At 39.0% G+C, this 17733-nt stretch overlaps 1 protein-coding gene across 14 annotated transcripts in view; it reads right to left on the reverse strand.

Moving 5' to 3' along the window:
* Nucleotides 1–483: 483 nt before the first annotated feature.
* ROCK2 (Rho associated coiled-coil containing protein kinase 2) overlaps nt 484–17733 on the reverse strand; it is a 73520-nt gene continuing 56270 nt past the window's right edge. For 7 of the 14 annotated variants that reach the window (XM_083607045.1, XM_083607036.1, XM_083607040.1 and 4 more), the window contains 14 exons: nt 17434–17537; nt 17131–17317; nt 15641–15734; nt 15445–15539; nt 14865–15044; nt 14307–14457; nt 13844–14020; nt 10760–10830; nt 8668–8756; nt 7615–7693; nt 6649–6910; nt 5519–5756; nt 4452–4595; nt 484–2780 (listed from right to left, as the gene is read on the reverse strand). In XM_083607045.1, the coding sequence (XP_083463171.1) occupies nt 2777–2780; nt 4452–4595; nt 5519–5756; nt 6649–6910; nt 7615–7693; nt 8668–8756; nt 10760–10830; nt 13844–14020; nt 14307–14457; nt 14865–15044; nt 15445–15539; nt 15641–15734; nt 17131–17317; nt 17434–17537 (1875 nt within the window). In that variant the 3' untranslated portion in view covers nt 484–2776. Of the gene's footprint in view, nt 2781–3908; nt 3992–4451; nt 4596–5518; nt 5757–6648; nt 6911–7614; nt 7694–8667; nt 8757–10759; nt 10831–13843; nt 14021–14306; nt 14458–14864; nt 15045–15444; nt 15540–15640; nt 15735–17130; nt 17318–17433; nt 17538–17733 lie in introns of all 14 variants that reach the window. The other 7 variants (XM_083607044.1, XM_083607043.1, XM_083607035.1 and 4 more) reach the window with 5 other exon arrangements.

Here is a 17733-nt window from a genome sequence, read left to right on the forward strand (position 1 = left end):
TAGGGAACGGATTTGAACTCTTGCTCATGAGGAAATAGGACATGGCCTCCCCTTCTCACCACCACCACCCTTTCCTCAGTGGTCAAATTTGATAGCTGTCCCTTCAACCTTTGGATGTCCCATTATCTTCTGACAGATTGGCTTATACAAACACAAGTCCTGAATGTACCTGCTATTCTTCTGCCAAGCTTCAGTGCTTATGCTATTCTATGGAAAGGACGTGAATTAATGCTTCACTCTCCTTTTAATCAGGCACAGAACATCATCTGATCTTTCAAAAGGTGTTACACAAAGCTACTTTTAAACACAGGGAACATTTTGTCCAGCATTGGTTAGCTGATTCCAAGAACTGTTAAAAATGCATTTCCCTATAAATGTATGTAAGCAACATTTTGTCCTTCAGAATTCTAAAATAACATTTCTATGCAAGATGTTCCATTTGCATACTTCAATTTATAAAAATCAACTTACCAACATCAGGAATTATTTAGACTTACTCAAATAGTTTATTTAAAAATATATATATATTTCTTCCAATTCAGAACTTCCCACAAATAACAATTTTATATAAAATATGTATGCCTTCAGTGAATGGAAACAATTTTTATTGTATACATGTTTTAAAAATAAGTTTTGTATGCAAAATATGCATTTTTAAAAATATGCTATACTCTCACTATTCAAAACAAGCAGGTAAAATGATAAACTCCTGCTGTGCCATTGGGGCTTAAAGATAACTGAAATGATAAAGGTATATTTTAAATTATGGGATGCACAGCTTCTCATACCTAGTGTGTGTATAAACAGTATAACTGAATATATGGTTGGTGAGTCACAGTGGTTTAGTGGAAAGATCTACTTATAGGCCCATGCCAGTGGATCTTCTTTCCATGCGTGACTCAGTAAAACAAATTCTTACTTATTTCAAGGGGGTTTGAATGAGAGAAGATCCCAGTTTGTAGTGAGCTCAAACTTGCTGCATTCTACTGCACAAGCCCTCCTGAAGCAACTGAAAACTAAAGGGGAGTGGGGTCCTGTTTGGTGAATTGTACCTTATGGGTGTCTATTGGGTGGAAATCCAATTTTTTTGGTTGAGATGTTAAATAAATCTTGGTTCTCTCCTTTCAAATATCTACTAAGGAAAACAACCTAGTGAAATGTCTCATTTCCTTCATTCAAATGTTAATTCTGTATTTCATTAGCACTAGCACACAACATATATATGCAAATATATGTAAACATATGAAAAAAAAGAGAGAGAGACCAAGGAGGAGGCTACAATAGTACTTTTTTCTTTTCCTTTTTTTTACTGCCATCATGTTTTAACATTATAGCATACTGTAGTTGTATAAAACATGCATTTTTCTAGATAAATTATGGACATGGCATTAAAAATCTCACATAAATTATATTTTGTACAAAATCAAATTTTTTTATTAAAAAAAATCTGATTAAGTGCCTCTAAGGCCCTTTCCTCACATATGTTCTCAAAAACACACAACTGAAATTATTTTCCTATTCCAAATGCTATGTGCTAAGAGAACAGGATTCAAGAAGTTTAAAATACATCTACAGTATGTTTCAATCGTTAAGGATTGGTGACAGTCCTTAGATATTGTGTGGTGAAAATGTAAAAATAGATAGTATGCAAAAAACAAACAAAGGCAGAACGATGTTTTGCAGCACTTAGTAAGGGTAATATAAAACCAATGACTAATACTGAGGTTTGTACAAAGGGTGGATGGGAAGTTATGCCTAAGCATGAAAGCTATATATTAGTTCTAATACTACCAGATCATTGTTTTTGAAACCATTACTCAACTGACCCCTCCCTCCCCTCCCCTCCCTATTTAGATATACATTCAGAATAGACTGACATTGATATAAACTATTATATTGTAAACATAGTGCACTATATTGTTCTGCCACAAAGCAAAATTGCATCCTAAGAGCTGGCAAACCTCTGCATCCTTTATCTCTCTTAAATATCTAGAATGGGCACAGACTTTAAGGAAATGACATTAATTTAAGGCATTCAAGACTGGTAAAAGAGGACTGCCCATTAAGTAGTAACTGGATATATACTTGGAAGTTATTATTATATGTCGCTGCTGAACACAGACATGCAGCCTTTGATATACAGATAATGAATGGCAAAATTCAACAGTATGGCTTTATACATGTGCATAGTTGCAACTGCAGGTAATGGTATATGAATAATATGTATAAAAAATAAAGTGGAAAGTTTTTTTTTAACCCTCTTGCAGCATTACAGTACAATATACATATTTACACACCAAAACACATACACACACAGTATAATGGTCACTTCTTTAAGATGCTGTCTTCATCAGTGTGTCAGACCCTCCTTATCGCCCTTTTTTCTGGCAAAATTGCTGGTTGCATTTCTCTATAAAAAAAACTGACCAAGAGATGGGTTCATCACGTTTCCCCACTCCTTTTATTCCTCTTGTGACATGTAGTGCGAGTCTTTCCCAGAAAGAATTTGTAGAACAGAATCTGAGAGTATCCTTGTACTATTCACCAACCATTCCTAACTTGCTCAGTCATCCAGAGGGATTACATTAAAAAAACAACACAGGAATTATTAGTATGTTGTATTGCAGCAAAACACACACACACCTCTGTAAACTTCTTATCTATTTATACTTGAACTGTCTTTCAGAAACACCTATATATATATATATTCGTAACCCCAGGAATACGATGGTTCAGTCTTATCGACTCCAATAGTGATAGTATTCATAGGAGGCAGTTAGCTGAAAAAGAATAAAAAATGGATCTGGTCAGTAAAATCTAGAAAACATATTTGAAAACAGTGAAATTAATTCTATGGCCTGCAGGCTCCCCAACAAGATCCAAGCCAAAAGCAGCATTGGGAAATTGCTGGACCTCCCAGCAGCCTGGGACAGCCTAACAAGTCAAGGGTGTCTTCCAACCTGCTTTGAAATCGTTTGATAGGACATCTGTTTGATCTCCTGTTCCCTTCCTGTCTTAGAAGAAGGATGAAGACTCTTTGTTTCTTTCTTCCCTTTAAACAAACAGCAGTGGGCACCAGGCAAAATAAGTTTTCCAAACAGCTCAAGGGCAGCAGGCATACACAGCCCTCCTCTTCCTGGTTTTAAGGTGATTTTGACCACCATTACCCCCTTAAAGGGTTCAAGACGAGACTTCTGTATCTCTTAGTTTTGAGCCCCATTTTGCTTCCAATGTGAATGCAGCTGCTGAGTTGTGGGGAGGGTGTGTCTTTTTTGCTTTTAGCAGTTCCTATTTTCGTATTTAAAAAAACTACTAAAGTAAAGAAAAATACAGGTATTTCACCAAAAAGAAACTCTGGGTTGAAAGTCTTAGCATTTCTTGGCTGACCAGGGTGGAGGAGTGTTCCAACCTCCTCCTCAGGGATGGCCATATTTGCTTTGGGGAAATAGTTTCCAACATGGGTGCTCCAATGCAAAGCAACTTAGAGAGCAATCCTATAGCGAGATCTGCTGGGATGAGTGTGGGTATCCAACTGAGCCAGGAGGTTCTGGATGAAGCCAAGGTATGCCAGCTTAACTTCTTCATATGCGTCTTGGTCAGAAATAAGTTAGCGTATGTCTCTCTTCTTGGCTCAGCTGGGACCCAGCCAGCTAAGCCAAGTCTGGTTGACCGGAAAACAGGTGTAAACCCTGAAATGGGGGGGGGGGTTGTTGTCCCATGGGCATATAGCAGCAGGACCAGAGAGGGGGTACTTTGGCTAGATCATAAAACTCTCCAGCTTGGTCACATGATCTTAGAAGCCAGCATAGGTTAGGCCAGCAAAAAGGGTGATGCAACCCAAACAGTATTTTAAAGGCTTGTTTTCCCTCTGCAAGGCTTGGGGCAGCTTGGCCAGCACTTTACGCTACCTTAACTCACGCTGGGGCTTGCTCTATGCTTGCTCTATGCTAGCTTCTTGTACCGAGGTTTGGTCCCTTCTATCACGAATGAGCTGTTATAAAAATAAAAATGGCACACCGATGCAAAAAAAGCATATCAAGTTCTCACGGCACTACCAAAGAATGCAATACGTATGCAAGTCATCAGCTAAAATAAAAGCTGCACCACACTTCAAAACATATATATGTTGCTGCCCACATTTGAGCCTGGAGCAACATATAAAAAACTTAAACATACATTTTTTAAAATAAAAAAACATTTTTTGCAGAAAGTTAGTAATACACAGTTGAAGAGCATCTTACAACACAGATGGCCATGTGGGTTTTGAGAACTACATTTTCAAAATACTTCAGAAGTTAGATGCATGCATCGTTGAATATTTTTTGCATTTGTCGTAAAATTGTTTTTGGGAGTTTTTAAGCTGGCACACTTTGACTGCTGAGAGAAATCCAAACAGCATGCTTTGTTTTAAGAAAGCCAATCCATTCTCCTACAGATAGGCACCCATTTACCTCTTCAGAACAAACACATCGTTATCATCATCATCGCTATCATCAAGATCGTTATCGTTCCCAGCATCATCAATATTAAAATCAATATCAAAATCAATATCATCAAATGACCAATCCCAGTCTCTACATGCCACATCAATTAATCTGTAAAATGAGGTTTTAAAGTTTGTGAGCCACAGTCCACTAAAAACAATTCTTAATATGGCAATTAGTGCAACTTTCTCCTGATGCAGTAATGGTGACATATTGGCTGCAGTCTAGAATCCATATACACCATTCCTGTGTGCTTTCTTAGCCCTGTCTCATCAATAAAGAATATGCAACTAACAAAGCATAGCTTTGATCTCAAGAATTGCACACACATCCTGGAGTATGTCATGTGGTGCTTTCCCCTCCTAAGAGTGGATTAGTAGTATTCTGACACAATGTAACAATTAGGTGAACAATATTCACCTTAAAACCTGGGCTTTAAGTAAAAACTATGGGCCCTGACCAAGAAAGCCAGACTTAAAACACACACACAATGGATTTATGAGCTCCACGGATTGTAGCTAACTTTATCTAGACTGGATTACAGCAGCTCTTGTACATTTTATATTTGGCATTTCAATAGCCTTTTTGACATGAATATTCCCCATAAAGCTGAAATGTTATTTTATATAGGGCACAGCTGACAAACAAGGCTGAGCATGAAATGCACAAACACTGCATTTCATGCCATTCTAACAAAACAATATTTATTTGTCATTAAATGACTTTTTATTTTTCTGCAAATCAATGCTGTAATGAAATGTGGAATAAAAGATAAAATAGCAGTGTAAACCAATACAAAATCATTTAAATGTTAAGGAAGTGCCTGTTATTGTTTACATCAATTTATTTCCCATACTCCACAAGAAGCTAAATAAATTGTGGGCGGAGTAATAAAATGCTGCCAGGATGTCGTGCTTTAGAGACCGTCAAAGAAAAAACTAAAATTGTCTTATGTGAAGTGTCCAGTGTAGTAATCTAAAAAGCAAGAAGGGAAAACCAAGGATATTAACAATTTCCCACATGCCACTTTTTACCTGGTAGGAAAATCTTTCTTTTCGCTCGGAGGGGAGAGCTGGATTGGTTTAATTGGCCGTCTTAATGATTGGTTTGGCTGTATTTTCATGGAAGTTCTTGGTGATGATCGTGCAAACGGATCTGGTGCTGGAGCCTTTTTGGGAATCTTTTTCCCTAGGCGGCTCACCCATTTCTTCTGTTCCACTGTGGAACTGGCTAACAGTAGTAGATTCTTTGCAGTTGAAATATCATAATTTACTGAAACACATTAAAATCAGCAAAATCAGAATACATACATATGTACTTAAGATCCTCAACTCCCTTGCTGAAATCAGGAGACTCAACTTTGCCTTAACTCTAAAAAGATGAAAAGCTTTGTAGAGCAGTGGTCAAATGAGCGGACAGAGCTAAAGTTCCATCTAGAACAAGTCTAAACACATAGGGCACCTTGTTTGATTCCTTGAAGACAAAGTTTTAAAGCCAAGGGGCACAGAAGTCATGTTAACATTTATCCATGTATTCAGAACATCACAACACATCCTTTTCTCTCAATTATATTTCAGAAGCAAAAGGCTTTGAGTTGTGAAAGACAAAACAGTTCAAAATTACAGAGAAACTTGGTTTATACACAATGCTAAGCCAGTTTAGTAAGATAATTTAATAAGAATAAGAATAACCATGATTCATTTGATCTTCTGAACCCTCCCTAGCCACTTACTATGATTTGTTTAGTATCAACAAATCATAACCTGAGCTCATGGTTTGTTGTTCTTTACAAACCTTGATTTGTTTTAACTATGGTTTCAGTGTTAGGTGAAAACCTAGCACTCTTCTTTAAACCATGGTTTTTTGGTCTTCTCACCCTGGTTGCTCACTAAGCTGCAAAAGACACGAGACAAGAACAACTAGAAAACAAACTGAACTTTGAAGAAACAAGCCATGGTTTGTATGCTCATCTGTGATTTGTTAAACAGACCATAGCTTAGAGTTGTATGTGAACCAGGTCACAAACCATCCACACATCCCAAATGCATAAAGCTGACTAAACTCACTTTTATAAGCAACCTTGTTAGCATTTCACAAGACAGAAGAGTTGCATCTGACTCTTCTAGCAGACCAATCCATTTTATACTATAGTCTTGCTAGGTACCTTTGCAAGGTGCAATAATCTCTTCCTTTTTATCCATGTGATCCTTATGACATTTAATGTGGCAGCGGCGGCATTCCAAAGCAGAAGGAGGCTTGAACATGTGCCATAATGGCTTCATGCATGCTTCACAATTTGTTGGGAAATGATAGAGTGTTGGTATAAATTCATGGCCTTTGTGACAAATATAGTTTGACTTCTCCCCTGCGGAATCCACAGGAAATTCTTGCTCCTTTTTGCTTTCCCCTTCATTATCATACAGGATCTGGAATAAAAAATGGAAAGAACTGTATCAGTAATACTTGGTACACATGCGCCATGTTTTACAAAGGGGAAAAATTGGTTGAACTGCAGCACAAACAAAGACAGCAAAAAACAATGAAAAAGGAAGTGAAATGATGTCAGATGGGCAACACAGTTTGAAGCATCCCGTCTATTATCCACATGGTGGATGTGATGGGCTGAATGCAGAGTGTTCCTTCCGCAAACAGGAGTGCCTGCCTCTACAAGAAGAAGGGACTGAGATCCAGCAGAAGCTCTCACTGGAGGGAGGCATGCTGTGTTCTGGAAGGTCCCAAACCCTCCAGAGAAGCATTTCAAGGGGGGCAGGGAACACGGACGACTGGGTGAAAATCACCTTCCTGATCCTCTCTTCCATGAAAGCATCCTGTTGAGGTAGACATACTCCCCTTTCCAACTTGGGAGCTCACCTGAACCAGCCCAGAGATACATAAACGGGAATGAAATTACAGAAAGGAGCCTCTTGTGGGGCACTCTGATCTCCACCCATTTAGTAATACAAGACTTGAAGAAAAATAGCAACTCCCAATCCCTTTATTTGGTTACACTTCAGAATATATTTCAAGTGAAACCATACCATGTCAGGTGTATTCAGACTATTTAAGGAATGCATGATATCTTCTACTACCCTCTCCCCCCTTTGTTGTTCATAATTTTTAAAAGGCATACCTGGAATATCCTAGGGATATCTTTGGCATCTGCTCTGTATACATCTGTTTGTGTGACAGGCCGAACATGGAACAATTTGCTGTAGAAGCACACATGCAGAAAGTCAGCGGAAATGTAAGTGAGATAGGAAACAGTAATGTAAACAATACTAATCTATGAAAGTCTATGGAAGCTCTCCCTTCAGTAGAGTTCAGTTTGGACATGAAATAAGAATTTAAAATTAAGATGCACCTGTGTTAATAATACAGTATTTTGAAGACTTAGTAGTACAAATTCTACAATCAGTACATTTTTTTAAACTGGCAAACAAATACTACTCCAAGTAATATTTAAACTCTTTGCCTATGTATTCTTTAAACAAACAGCAATCGAGTCAAAATAGGAAGAAATGGATGTCATACTGTATGTATGCCCTCTTTAATTAGAACAAAGGATCGGTTAAGTCTTGACCATTACAAATTTACATAATAAACCTCTGTGATTAGATGGCATAAGGACAGAATTTTATTAATTATTTCTTCATTATAATTATTAAAAAGTCTGCTCTGGCCCACCTTTCTATCACCTGACAGTAAAATGATGTCAGGTGGCCCATTTTTCCTTTGTAGTTATTCAAATTGCAATACAAAGCAAAAAGCAAATCAGGCAGGGCTTGAAGTTTCTGCCCATAGGCAGTGACCAAGCCCTGCTTTGGGCAGGGGTCAGTTGTGCCATAGACTTCCCCATGGGGAACTCTACCATGCAGCCAAGGACCTCTGTAAACCAGCCAACCCTTGTAGGCCTGCTCTATTGCCAATCACTTGACCAGCAGCTACAGGAAGCCTTCCTTGTCAATGAACAACTAGGAGGTCACTTTAAGGGGCAATATTTGGGAGAAATGATCTCATGGGCCAAACTGGGACCCTTGGGGTCTAATTAGGCCCATAGGTATAAAACATTACAAAAAATCAGGGAGGAAAGAATTTTAAAAACACAGCAAAAGCTATGCAATAACCCATAGGAAAGATCTTGTAAAATAGAAGCAAAAAAATAGTGTCACAAAACAATACTTACTCTATGTCCAACACCATGTAAGGATTTGATTGTTCTTTCTCTTGTTCATTGTGATAGAATAGTATTTTCTTGCTGCTCACAATTATATACTGTTTTTTAAATAAATAAAAAATGAAAGTAAACACACAGGTTGGGCAACAAATTTTTACTTTGATATACACATGCCATATTTTTCCCATGACAATACTTTCATAGGATTAAACCACATCACAAAACGAATTACTTAAAAAGTTTGATAACTAAAGCTACTTGCCCAACAAAGTCATCTAACCCTTTAAATGCATTGTTACGATTTATATTGCGATAGTCACATCAAAAACAATGGACAAAACATCATCAAAACTAAATAAGCAAAAGAACAAACTCTTTAAGATATGATGCAGCAAGCATGATAAAAGCTCAACTAAGTTACAGAAACAAAATCCCAATGTACTAAAGCGTCTAGTCTGAGTCAAGTCGTTCATTAGCTTTAAGATTGTAATTGGATTTCATGCTGATGGATAGCCAAAATGTGCATATACAACCCTTCCTCTCTCAACCCACACCCAAATCTGTAGTGGCCTCTACTATATACTAGTGTATGCCTAGTATATAGTACATACCCCCAGTGGAAATTTGTCTTATTGTGAATTTCTGTTTGAGGATCCAGGTGGAAGACATTCTGGAGTGGGGTGACACCTCCTACTGGAGGGATAAGGCAGGGTCCTCTCAAGCCTTTCACCTCTTTTCCAGGGGGGATGACACAGAAGGTCATCCAGTCCACCCCCCTGCAATGCAGGGATCTCAACAGGTGGTCCCCCATCCAATTTGAAACCATACCGGAACCTGCTTAACTCTGCAAATGTGCTTGCAGTTTTATTGCTAAAACACTAGGAGCGGGATAACTCCTCGAGACCAAATCAAATATTGGGCCACTCAACTCACAGGAAGAACATGGGCAACCAAAACGCAAAGAACATAAAACTAAACTGACAGAAGAAAATACAGAACTACCCCTCCCCCCGCCCCAAAGCGACAGGTGATGTCTGAAGATGGGAAAGGAAGCAATCGGGGGCGGGGGCCTAGATTAAGAGGTACTCACCTCAGCAGATGCAACCACAGCCATAGGGAACCAGTCAGCCATGGAGGAACTAGAGTCAGACAGATGTCCACAGAGCAACCACCATGGCACGGAGGCACAGACAGAGGACAGGCCACTATTAAGTCAGCCTCTCCTCACAGGCCCAACAAAAAAGAGAGGGGAGGCCACAGTTGTGCACCAAAGCCCAAAGGCTGTCTGAAGAGGCATGGGGGTCTACCCACACCAATGAAGCTGGGGCTGCATGCTCAAGCCCTCACATGGGCTACAACAAAGCAACAGGAAGGGTGGGGAGCAATGCAGGCAGGTCCCACTGGATGCTTCTTGCACACACACCCCGCCATCAAAGGAAGCAGGACAAGCCACAGCAATGGCTGTGCTCAAGATTAAAAGGTGATTGCATTTATAAGGCTCTTTGTAGGATGTGCCTGGAGCTCTAGCAGTCACCAAGGCCCCCAAACAAAAAGCCCCCACTCCTCCACTGTGAATTCAAGAAAAGGCAGGGAGATACTGGGGGTGGGGAGACGCTGGGGAGGGAACACACAGACTCAACTGAGGAGACTGAAAGAGGGAGGACTCCTCTCCCTGGTGAAGAGGCTAAAGACTTGAAGGGACCCTGCACATTCCTTCCAGTAGGAGGTGTAAGCTCACTCTGGGAATGTCTTCCACCTGGATCTGGCAAATTCCCATTTTCCCTGCTGCTCCTACTTCTAACACTTAAAGGAAAACTATCCACTAAGGAGGAGATATGGGATGATAAGCAGCCAATGACCAATCTTCCACTGTGTGTGTGATTCCTATCCCACTCAGCTTTCTCTTCCTGTTGGTAGAAAAGCCTTCAAAATCCTCAAAAGAAAGTGCTCTTGCATCCCAGACAGGCTCATAATCAATCTCTAGAAAAGCAGCAATGTATCAAAAACTGTAGCGCTCTGTTTTCACGTGCTGAACAGAGCATTAAAATAACTGCATATCACGTCCCAAGTAATAGCTCTAAGAATTGCATGCATTTCTTACCTTTCTAACCCATCCATATTTTTTTGTATTGTTTCGGGCAGGCAATGATAGCCAGCCCTCTAGCCGTGACTCTGAAAAGTATTAAAGTGAGCAAACATCAAAACAATTAATATTGAATAGGTATTGTGCTACTTTTTAAAGTCATGTCAAGTTAAGAAAAATGTTTTCTTGAAAGCTGTGTTCATCTACAAGCAAATACCATATTTCAAAACAGCTGAAATTTAGAAGCAAACACGAGCAAAGCTCTAGTCATAAAATTGTGTCACCACACATTCCTATTAGTAAATGTTTTATGTTCCACAGCAGAAACATATCTAAAGCATTTATTACTATTTAAGGAAATGTCTGTGCCATCCATTCTGATTCCTTTTGGAAAACGTTAACAAAGCACACACAGCAAAGTCTTCTATTTCTAAACCTCCAGAGTATTAAACACAGAAGTTGTACAATGTACTCAGGGGTTCCTGCTCTCGGTGCAGAATTTGGACCCTCTGTACTGCCTTAAACAGCTTCCCTTGTGTAAAGAAATTCTGTTGCTTTAGACTGTGTTTTCATGAGTATTATGTAATGCATTATTTTATTTATATTGTAATGTATGTTGCAATGTGTTTGTTAGGGAGACAGAAGATGAAGAGGACTGTGGAAGAAGAAATGACCTGAAAGGGAGGCAGAGTGGCTTGAAGGTGGAGGTAGCCGAATCACATGGCTTAGGCAAAAGAGATGAGGGAGGCAAGTCAGTATCTAACCCACTAGATTTCACAAAATAGAATGTGAATGTTTGCAAAACTTCTAGCAAGAACAAAAGTTTGAAGTATATTGATGCATAGGGAAAACAAAGATTAACAAAATATGTTTTGTATTGTAGTCTTTACACTGAGACATGCTTTGTTTAACTTTTGGTGGAAAGTCCTTTGAAAAATATAGAAGGATCCCTCTCATTTTCAGTTCCCCTTCCTATAAAATCTAATGTGCTTCCACTGTCAATATCCTGATACACTCTACACACATGCATATGCGTGCGCACACACAAACACACCCTGATTAATTGAACACAGCACTGCAGCAGTTTCTCTATTGTCTTTCCTACTAGCACTGAAAATATATTAGCAGCACCGAGCCACCAATGATTCAACCAACTTCACCTCTTTTAGATTTTAGGGGAAAGGAATGGAGGGAAGATGTATGCTACATTGTATGTCCATATTTCCCTAATAAGAAAATGATACAATGACAAGAACAAATGCCATTTTCCCCTCTATAAACTTCTTATCCTAATATCCTCATTGTTTCAGCAAAAGTCAGTTAATTATTCTTAAGCACTGCAATCTGTGGGATCTGAATACTTCTGAATTCTTCCAGTCCACACACCTGAGTGCCATTTAAATATATTTAGTACAGCTTTCTCAGCTTTGTGTTACCAGTAGTCCCTGCTCTTCCCATAGAAGATATCTGCCTAAGGAAAGTTTTACAAAAAAACAAAACCTAGTCTCTAAATGTCATGTTTCAGATCAGAGTTTTCAGATGTTCAACGTGTAAGGCAGTTGTGACAAGAGGATGGACCAACCCAAAGGTATCTATTACTTTGTTCTCATAATGTTAGAGAATGTATTGTTCCATCACCTCTAGCTGATTACCTTTCTGATTTATTGTACCATTACATGGGAGCTAGGAAGCCCTTGCCTAACATATCATAGAAGAAAGCAGGCTACCGAAACTGAGTGAGAGAAGCAGTGCCAAAGCAGCAGCAAGTACTCAGCTTAGTGTCTTTTGTGTAGAGAGTTGGCAGTGAGACTGTGAATGTATGCTCACATACCTGCACAGTCAGTATGTGAATTTAGAGCAACAGCAAGCCAAAGGTTGGGGCACTGATTTCTGAAATGGGCCTAAGTGACCTAGTTATTTCACTGGCTGATGAGTCATTTTGAATGTGTAACTTAAGATACCTAGATTTGGCATCGTAGATGATCTGGAAGCACACACCCTTTTAAGATCTTCCATATCATTTTTCTTCCTAAATTTAAAAAAAAAATCCAGTGCACTTTCACTAGAGTGGTTAATTCAGGATTGATTCATCATTTGTCTTTTAATAGATAATAATTAAATATAATTGATAACAGTCAATTTCTCAATGTAAGCATCTTCTTTTTTTAGCTTACTGAAGGGAGGAATATATGTGCAATTTGATAAACAGAAGCCACAATTTTCAAAAGTGCAATTTGAGAAACAAAATCCACAAATGAAAAGAATGTCACTCAACTTCCACTTTTAACTAACAATTCCTGTCAATGAATCAACTTAAGTTTGCAAGTGTGGCTTTTGCCTCCTAGGATGGGTCAAGGAAAGGGTTAAAATGGGTGTGATGTGATTGGCCAGTGAGAATGCAAGGGGGGAGTAAAAGATAGAGTGGGAGGTTTTGAAAGTCAGTTGAGGTCTGGGAGTTGGGGTTTGTCAGTTGGGAGTTGAGGCTTGGGTGTTGGAGAAGCAAGAGGAAGGCTTAGGTGTGGGTTGGCAGAGTTGTATTGTGAGAGGGTGAGAGGAATTGTTAGGTTGAGTCAGATAGATGGTTGGGAATAATTCACTTTGAAGTTGTTAGGAACTAAGATTAGGAAACTGACAAGAGAAAAATAAACTGTAACCATACGCTTGTTCCTGCATTTAAAAATAAACTTGATTATTTATGTTCACAACTATCTGGACTCCGTGTGTCCCCATGAGCAGCGGGGTGGTGGCAGCGAAGAAAGCTAACCGCAGTGGTGGCGCAGGGTCAATAGACCATGAAACGTCTGGGGCCCTGTGTGATCACCACAGCAAGCCCTAATTTTCTTAGCAGCAACTTGGAGAAGGGTGGAAGGGGCTGTTGCTAAGGGGAAAGATGCATACTGCATGCATATGCCTCTAGAGTATACTTAATTAGGAATACAATCAGTGGCTACTTTAGATTAAAAGGGCCACTTCATTCTTCACTTAGCAACTTCATTCTTCATGCAACACAACTATATTTGATTTCAACTGCTTGCAATGTTAGTAATGAAAGTTCAGAGGAGCAGCAGCATTCCATCACTAAATGGTTTGCAGGAATGTCACCTGGACTGTCAGGTTCTGAAGGGACTTCTACAGAAGACGCCAATTCCTCCTCTGAGTCAGAATCAGAGTTGATAAACACACGAGAACTGGAAGGCTTAGTGGCAATACTGACAGAGGTAGAAGAGCGTTCGTAGGTAAAAGACATTGACTCCATAGTGTGGGATTGAGTAATATGAACTGAGAACCCAGCATGATAGGGATAAAGTGCACAAAAAGTTAATGACAAAAGAGCTTTAAAAACATTTACTTCTTCAGTTATAATGGAAAGGAATAGCTTTAGGGGGGTAAGAATAACTATATTCTTCACATTTCAGAAGGCGCTAAAAGGTCAAAATGTTAGTGGCAAGAAGATAGGTGAGAAAATTACATTGCTAGCGACTTTTGGAAGCTATGGAAAGGAATCAGTTTAAACACTGGATTTTTTTAACAAAAGATAAGTGTGCTAATGAAGAATGAATCTTACCATCAGCATCTGCTTCCCCTGAGCCACATGGCATACTGGTACTGTCAATGCGTATTGACTGCAGCTGTGAGCGAAGCTGTTCAATGTCACTATCTTTGCTGTCCAGCGCCATCTGCAATTCTATTCGTATCTGGCTCTCTTCCGCTATTTGCTATAAAAGATTCAAGAAGCACAAATCAAACCTCATCTTATTATTAAATATTTCCCACCTTATATAATCTGGCTTACAGGATTTTCTTGGCATGCTTATTGGAAGAGCATTCTTTTAATTTTAATCCCCCTGGATGATGGCAGGGGGAGAATATGTAACCTTATGAAATAGCACATTTGGGCTACAAAAGCTCATGCAATGAGAAGAGCAACAAGAGACTAAGGGCAGTAGGACTGCTGCAAAGGTTTTAGGAATACAAAGGTAGATTCAACGATTGGAAATATTTACAAACTCTACAAGGTCTGTCAACTTTTGAAACATTCTTTCAGATCAAATTCTCTTTCAGCAATTTATTAATCCATTAAGCAATTTATTGTTGCCAGATACATCTGTGTACAGGTACTTACCGCTTGCATCTCATTGATCTCCTTCTGATATTTGATCATCATCTGGGATAAATTTTCACGTTCAGACTTCAGCTCCATGTGCAGTTTCCTGTTCTCCTTTTCTTTTCTTCTAACATCAGTGTCTGCTCCTCGCTGGATAGGATTCTTACGGTTCATCACTTCAGCTAACTTATTTACAGCCTGGTGGAGGGAAATGCACAAGAAGAATAAAAAGTTACCTTAGGATTACAGAATCAGATGTTTCCCCAACCCACAATTACAGCATTTTGTTTGAGTTTTCTGCTTGATCAAAATATAACACATTCTACACTGAGCTTGGAAGCTGTCATTACCAAAAGGTTCAAAGATTTTAAAAATGCTTGTCCTAAGTTTTGATCCACAAAGCCAAATAAACTATAGTTCACCAATAAAGTTTTGAATAGTTTGAACAAGGAAGGGATCAGAGAAATGATATTATATTAGAGTCTAGTGCTATAAACATTTACAGGGCTTATTTTATTTGCATTACCTGTAGTATTTTCTCTCATATATAATGTACAGTGATAACAAAACTCCTTCTCCCACAGTTTTCATACTTTACCTGTGTTTTCATTGTTCGTTCATAAGCTAGCTGTTTCTCATATTGACTCTTAAGCACCCCTATATCATTTTCCTCTGCGTTCATTTGGGACATTCCTGCAAATGAAAACAGACTCACTAATATTTGCAAAGTGAAAAAATAATAGACTCTGATATAAAAGAAGTTACTTAAAAAAAAAACACCCCACAACACTCACGTTCTAGGACTTCTTTAAGCTTGTTGTTAAGTTCTTCTTTTTCATTTGCAAGATTTGCGACATCACTTGTGAGCGTCCTATTTGCCTCTTCAAGCTAAAATGAAGTAGAAATTTGTTACTCTTTGGCTTGAAAAATAAACCAGAAACCTGTTCAATTATGAGTTGATACTGCTGGGATTAGGAGTTTGTAGCTACTAGAAGAGCACATGAAGGAAGTTGCGTAGAAGGAGACAAATATGTTTAAGAATAAAATAGTGAAAAAATCTAGTAAAGGGAGCTTTACACTACAGGAAAAAAAAGGCCAAAAAGCTGCAGAAAGTTTAAAAACAATCAAGGCAAGGTTCAAAAGCAAGACAAATAATAGGTTGGGTTCACAGATGAATACAATTTGCAGTAGTTGAATACTGGTCACCATTCATGAGCCAGAAGAGGAAGAGTATTAGACCAGAAGAATCTTTAAATCTTTAATTCCTATACAATGTAGCTACAATTATGTATTGGGCTACAGAAGAACTGAAAACCAATGTGAGTTGTTTGGTTCAGTTTTTATGTAATGTAAGCCAAAACATTGTACAAACACATGGGCTTCTGAAAGGGAAAATTTGCTCTCCCTCTCATCTTGCTGCTGAGATGGACTTGGTGTTTTGTCCAAACCTGAGCTTATCCTTTTCACACTCTTGATTAACCACAAGCTGTAATCAATGTTTGTTCTATGGGCTTACAGCGGAAAGAACCACATGCCTGGGTTTGGACGGCATGCTAAACCAGGGGTGGGAAACCTTATGCCTCACCATACGGCCTGCAAGGCTGCTTCGGCAAAGCTAATATGGTCAGTTGTGGTGCAGGTAAAAATCTGGCTCAGCCAAAAGGGAGCAACTGTTTTGCAGGCACAAACTGTTCAGCTGATTGCCAAGCACAGCCACAGGGCCAGAGGAAGAACAAATCAACTGCACGTTTGCCCTAAGTCATGTTTTGCTTTAGCGTTACAAGCAAACTGGATCTTATGTAACAAGGTTCAGGACTGCTTATTGCAGCTCATTTTACTATCTTTTATAGCAGCAACCAATACTCCTTAGGAGAGAGAAATCAAGGACCCCAGCTACTGACTAGTCAAATTACACCTTCAAAATATTCAGTACTGAAGTATCCATGATTGCAACATGACAAAATTATACTCTGTGTAATTAGTGGGTACTGTCTGAATAGATTTACTTCTCAGGAGGCTGAAATGAACTGTGGTAACTGCACTTTTCCACCCAGGTGGAAAATCATATTCTGAGAAACATTTTCTCTGAGCAGTAAACATTTGTTATCTTCATTGTGGAACACATATTGCCCAAGAAATATCCAAGTTACTTACTGATGTTTTCTGCATCAACTCAATATGGCTTCGGTTTGCAGGGACTAAATCATCATGCTGAATGAGTTTGTGTCCAAAATCAAGAACCCTTGCGGAAACATCAAACTACTTACGGATAGAAACAACTTACTGATCCTATTGTGGCATCTTTCTCGGCAAGTTCTTGCTTGTGCCTTGCCATCATCTCTTTAATCTCTAACTCTTTCATGATCTTTTCCTTCTCTAAATCAGAGTATTGCTCTTCGGCGATGGAGCGAGCCAACTGTTCTGAGTCAGCTTTCGTTAACGTGATCTCCAGTTGTGCGGCCAAAGAGTCTCTACAAAGAAATGATAAACTATTATTGTGGTTGAAGAAATTATTTCTATCATTTCTGAATGTCAAATAGTGGTATTCTATCGCGCATGGCCAAGAATCAAACAGCCAAATTCTCACCTTTCATCCTGCAAGTCTTGCATTTTTTGTTGTATATCTTTACCAAGTTTGGCCTTCTCCTCGCACTCTTCTTTTAATTCCCGAACTTGCGTTTTATAGAGAGTCTGAAATTTTAAAAAGGGAAACTGATGTAAATACTGTGGGATGGGTTCAGTCGCCTGAACGGAAAAAGTCCCGTTAGAAGGTTCGTTTTGCCTTAACATCTACAGTATTCAAGATGTGGAATCTTGCAAGAACAGGAGCAAGTGTTCACAATGAACAGACACTAATCAGTTGCTGGCATTATCAGGAGTGAGGGCT

The sequence above is a fragment of the Podarcis filfolensis genome, assembly GCF_964270895.1.
Source record: "Podarcis filfolensis genome assembly, chromosome: 3".
Lineage (NCBI taxonomy): Eukaryota > Metazoa > Chordata > Lepidosauria > Squamata > Lacertidae > Podarcis > Podarcis filfolensis.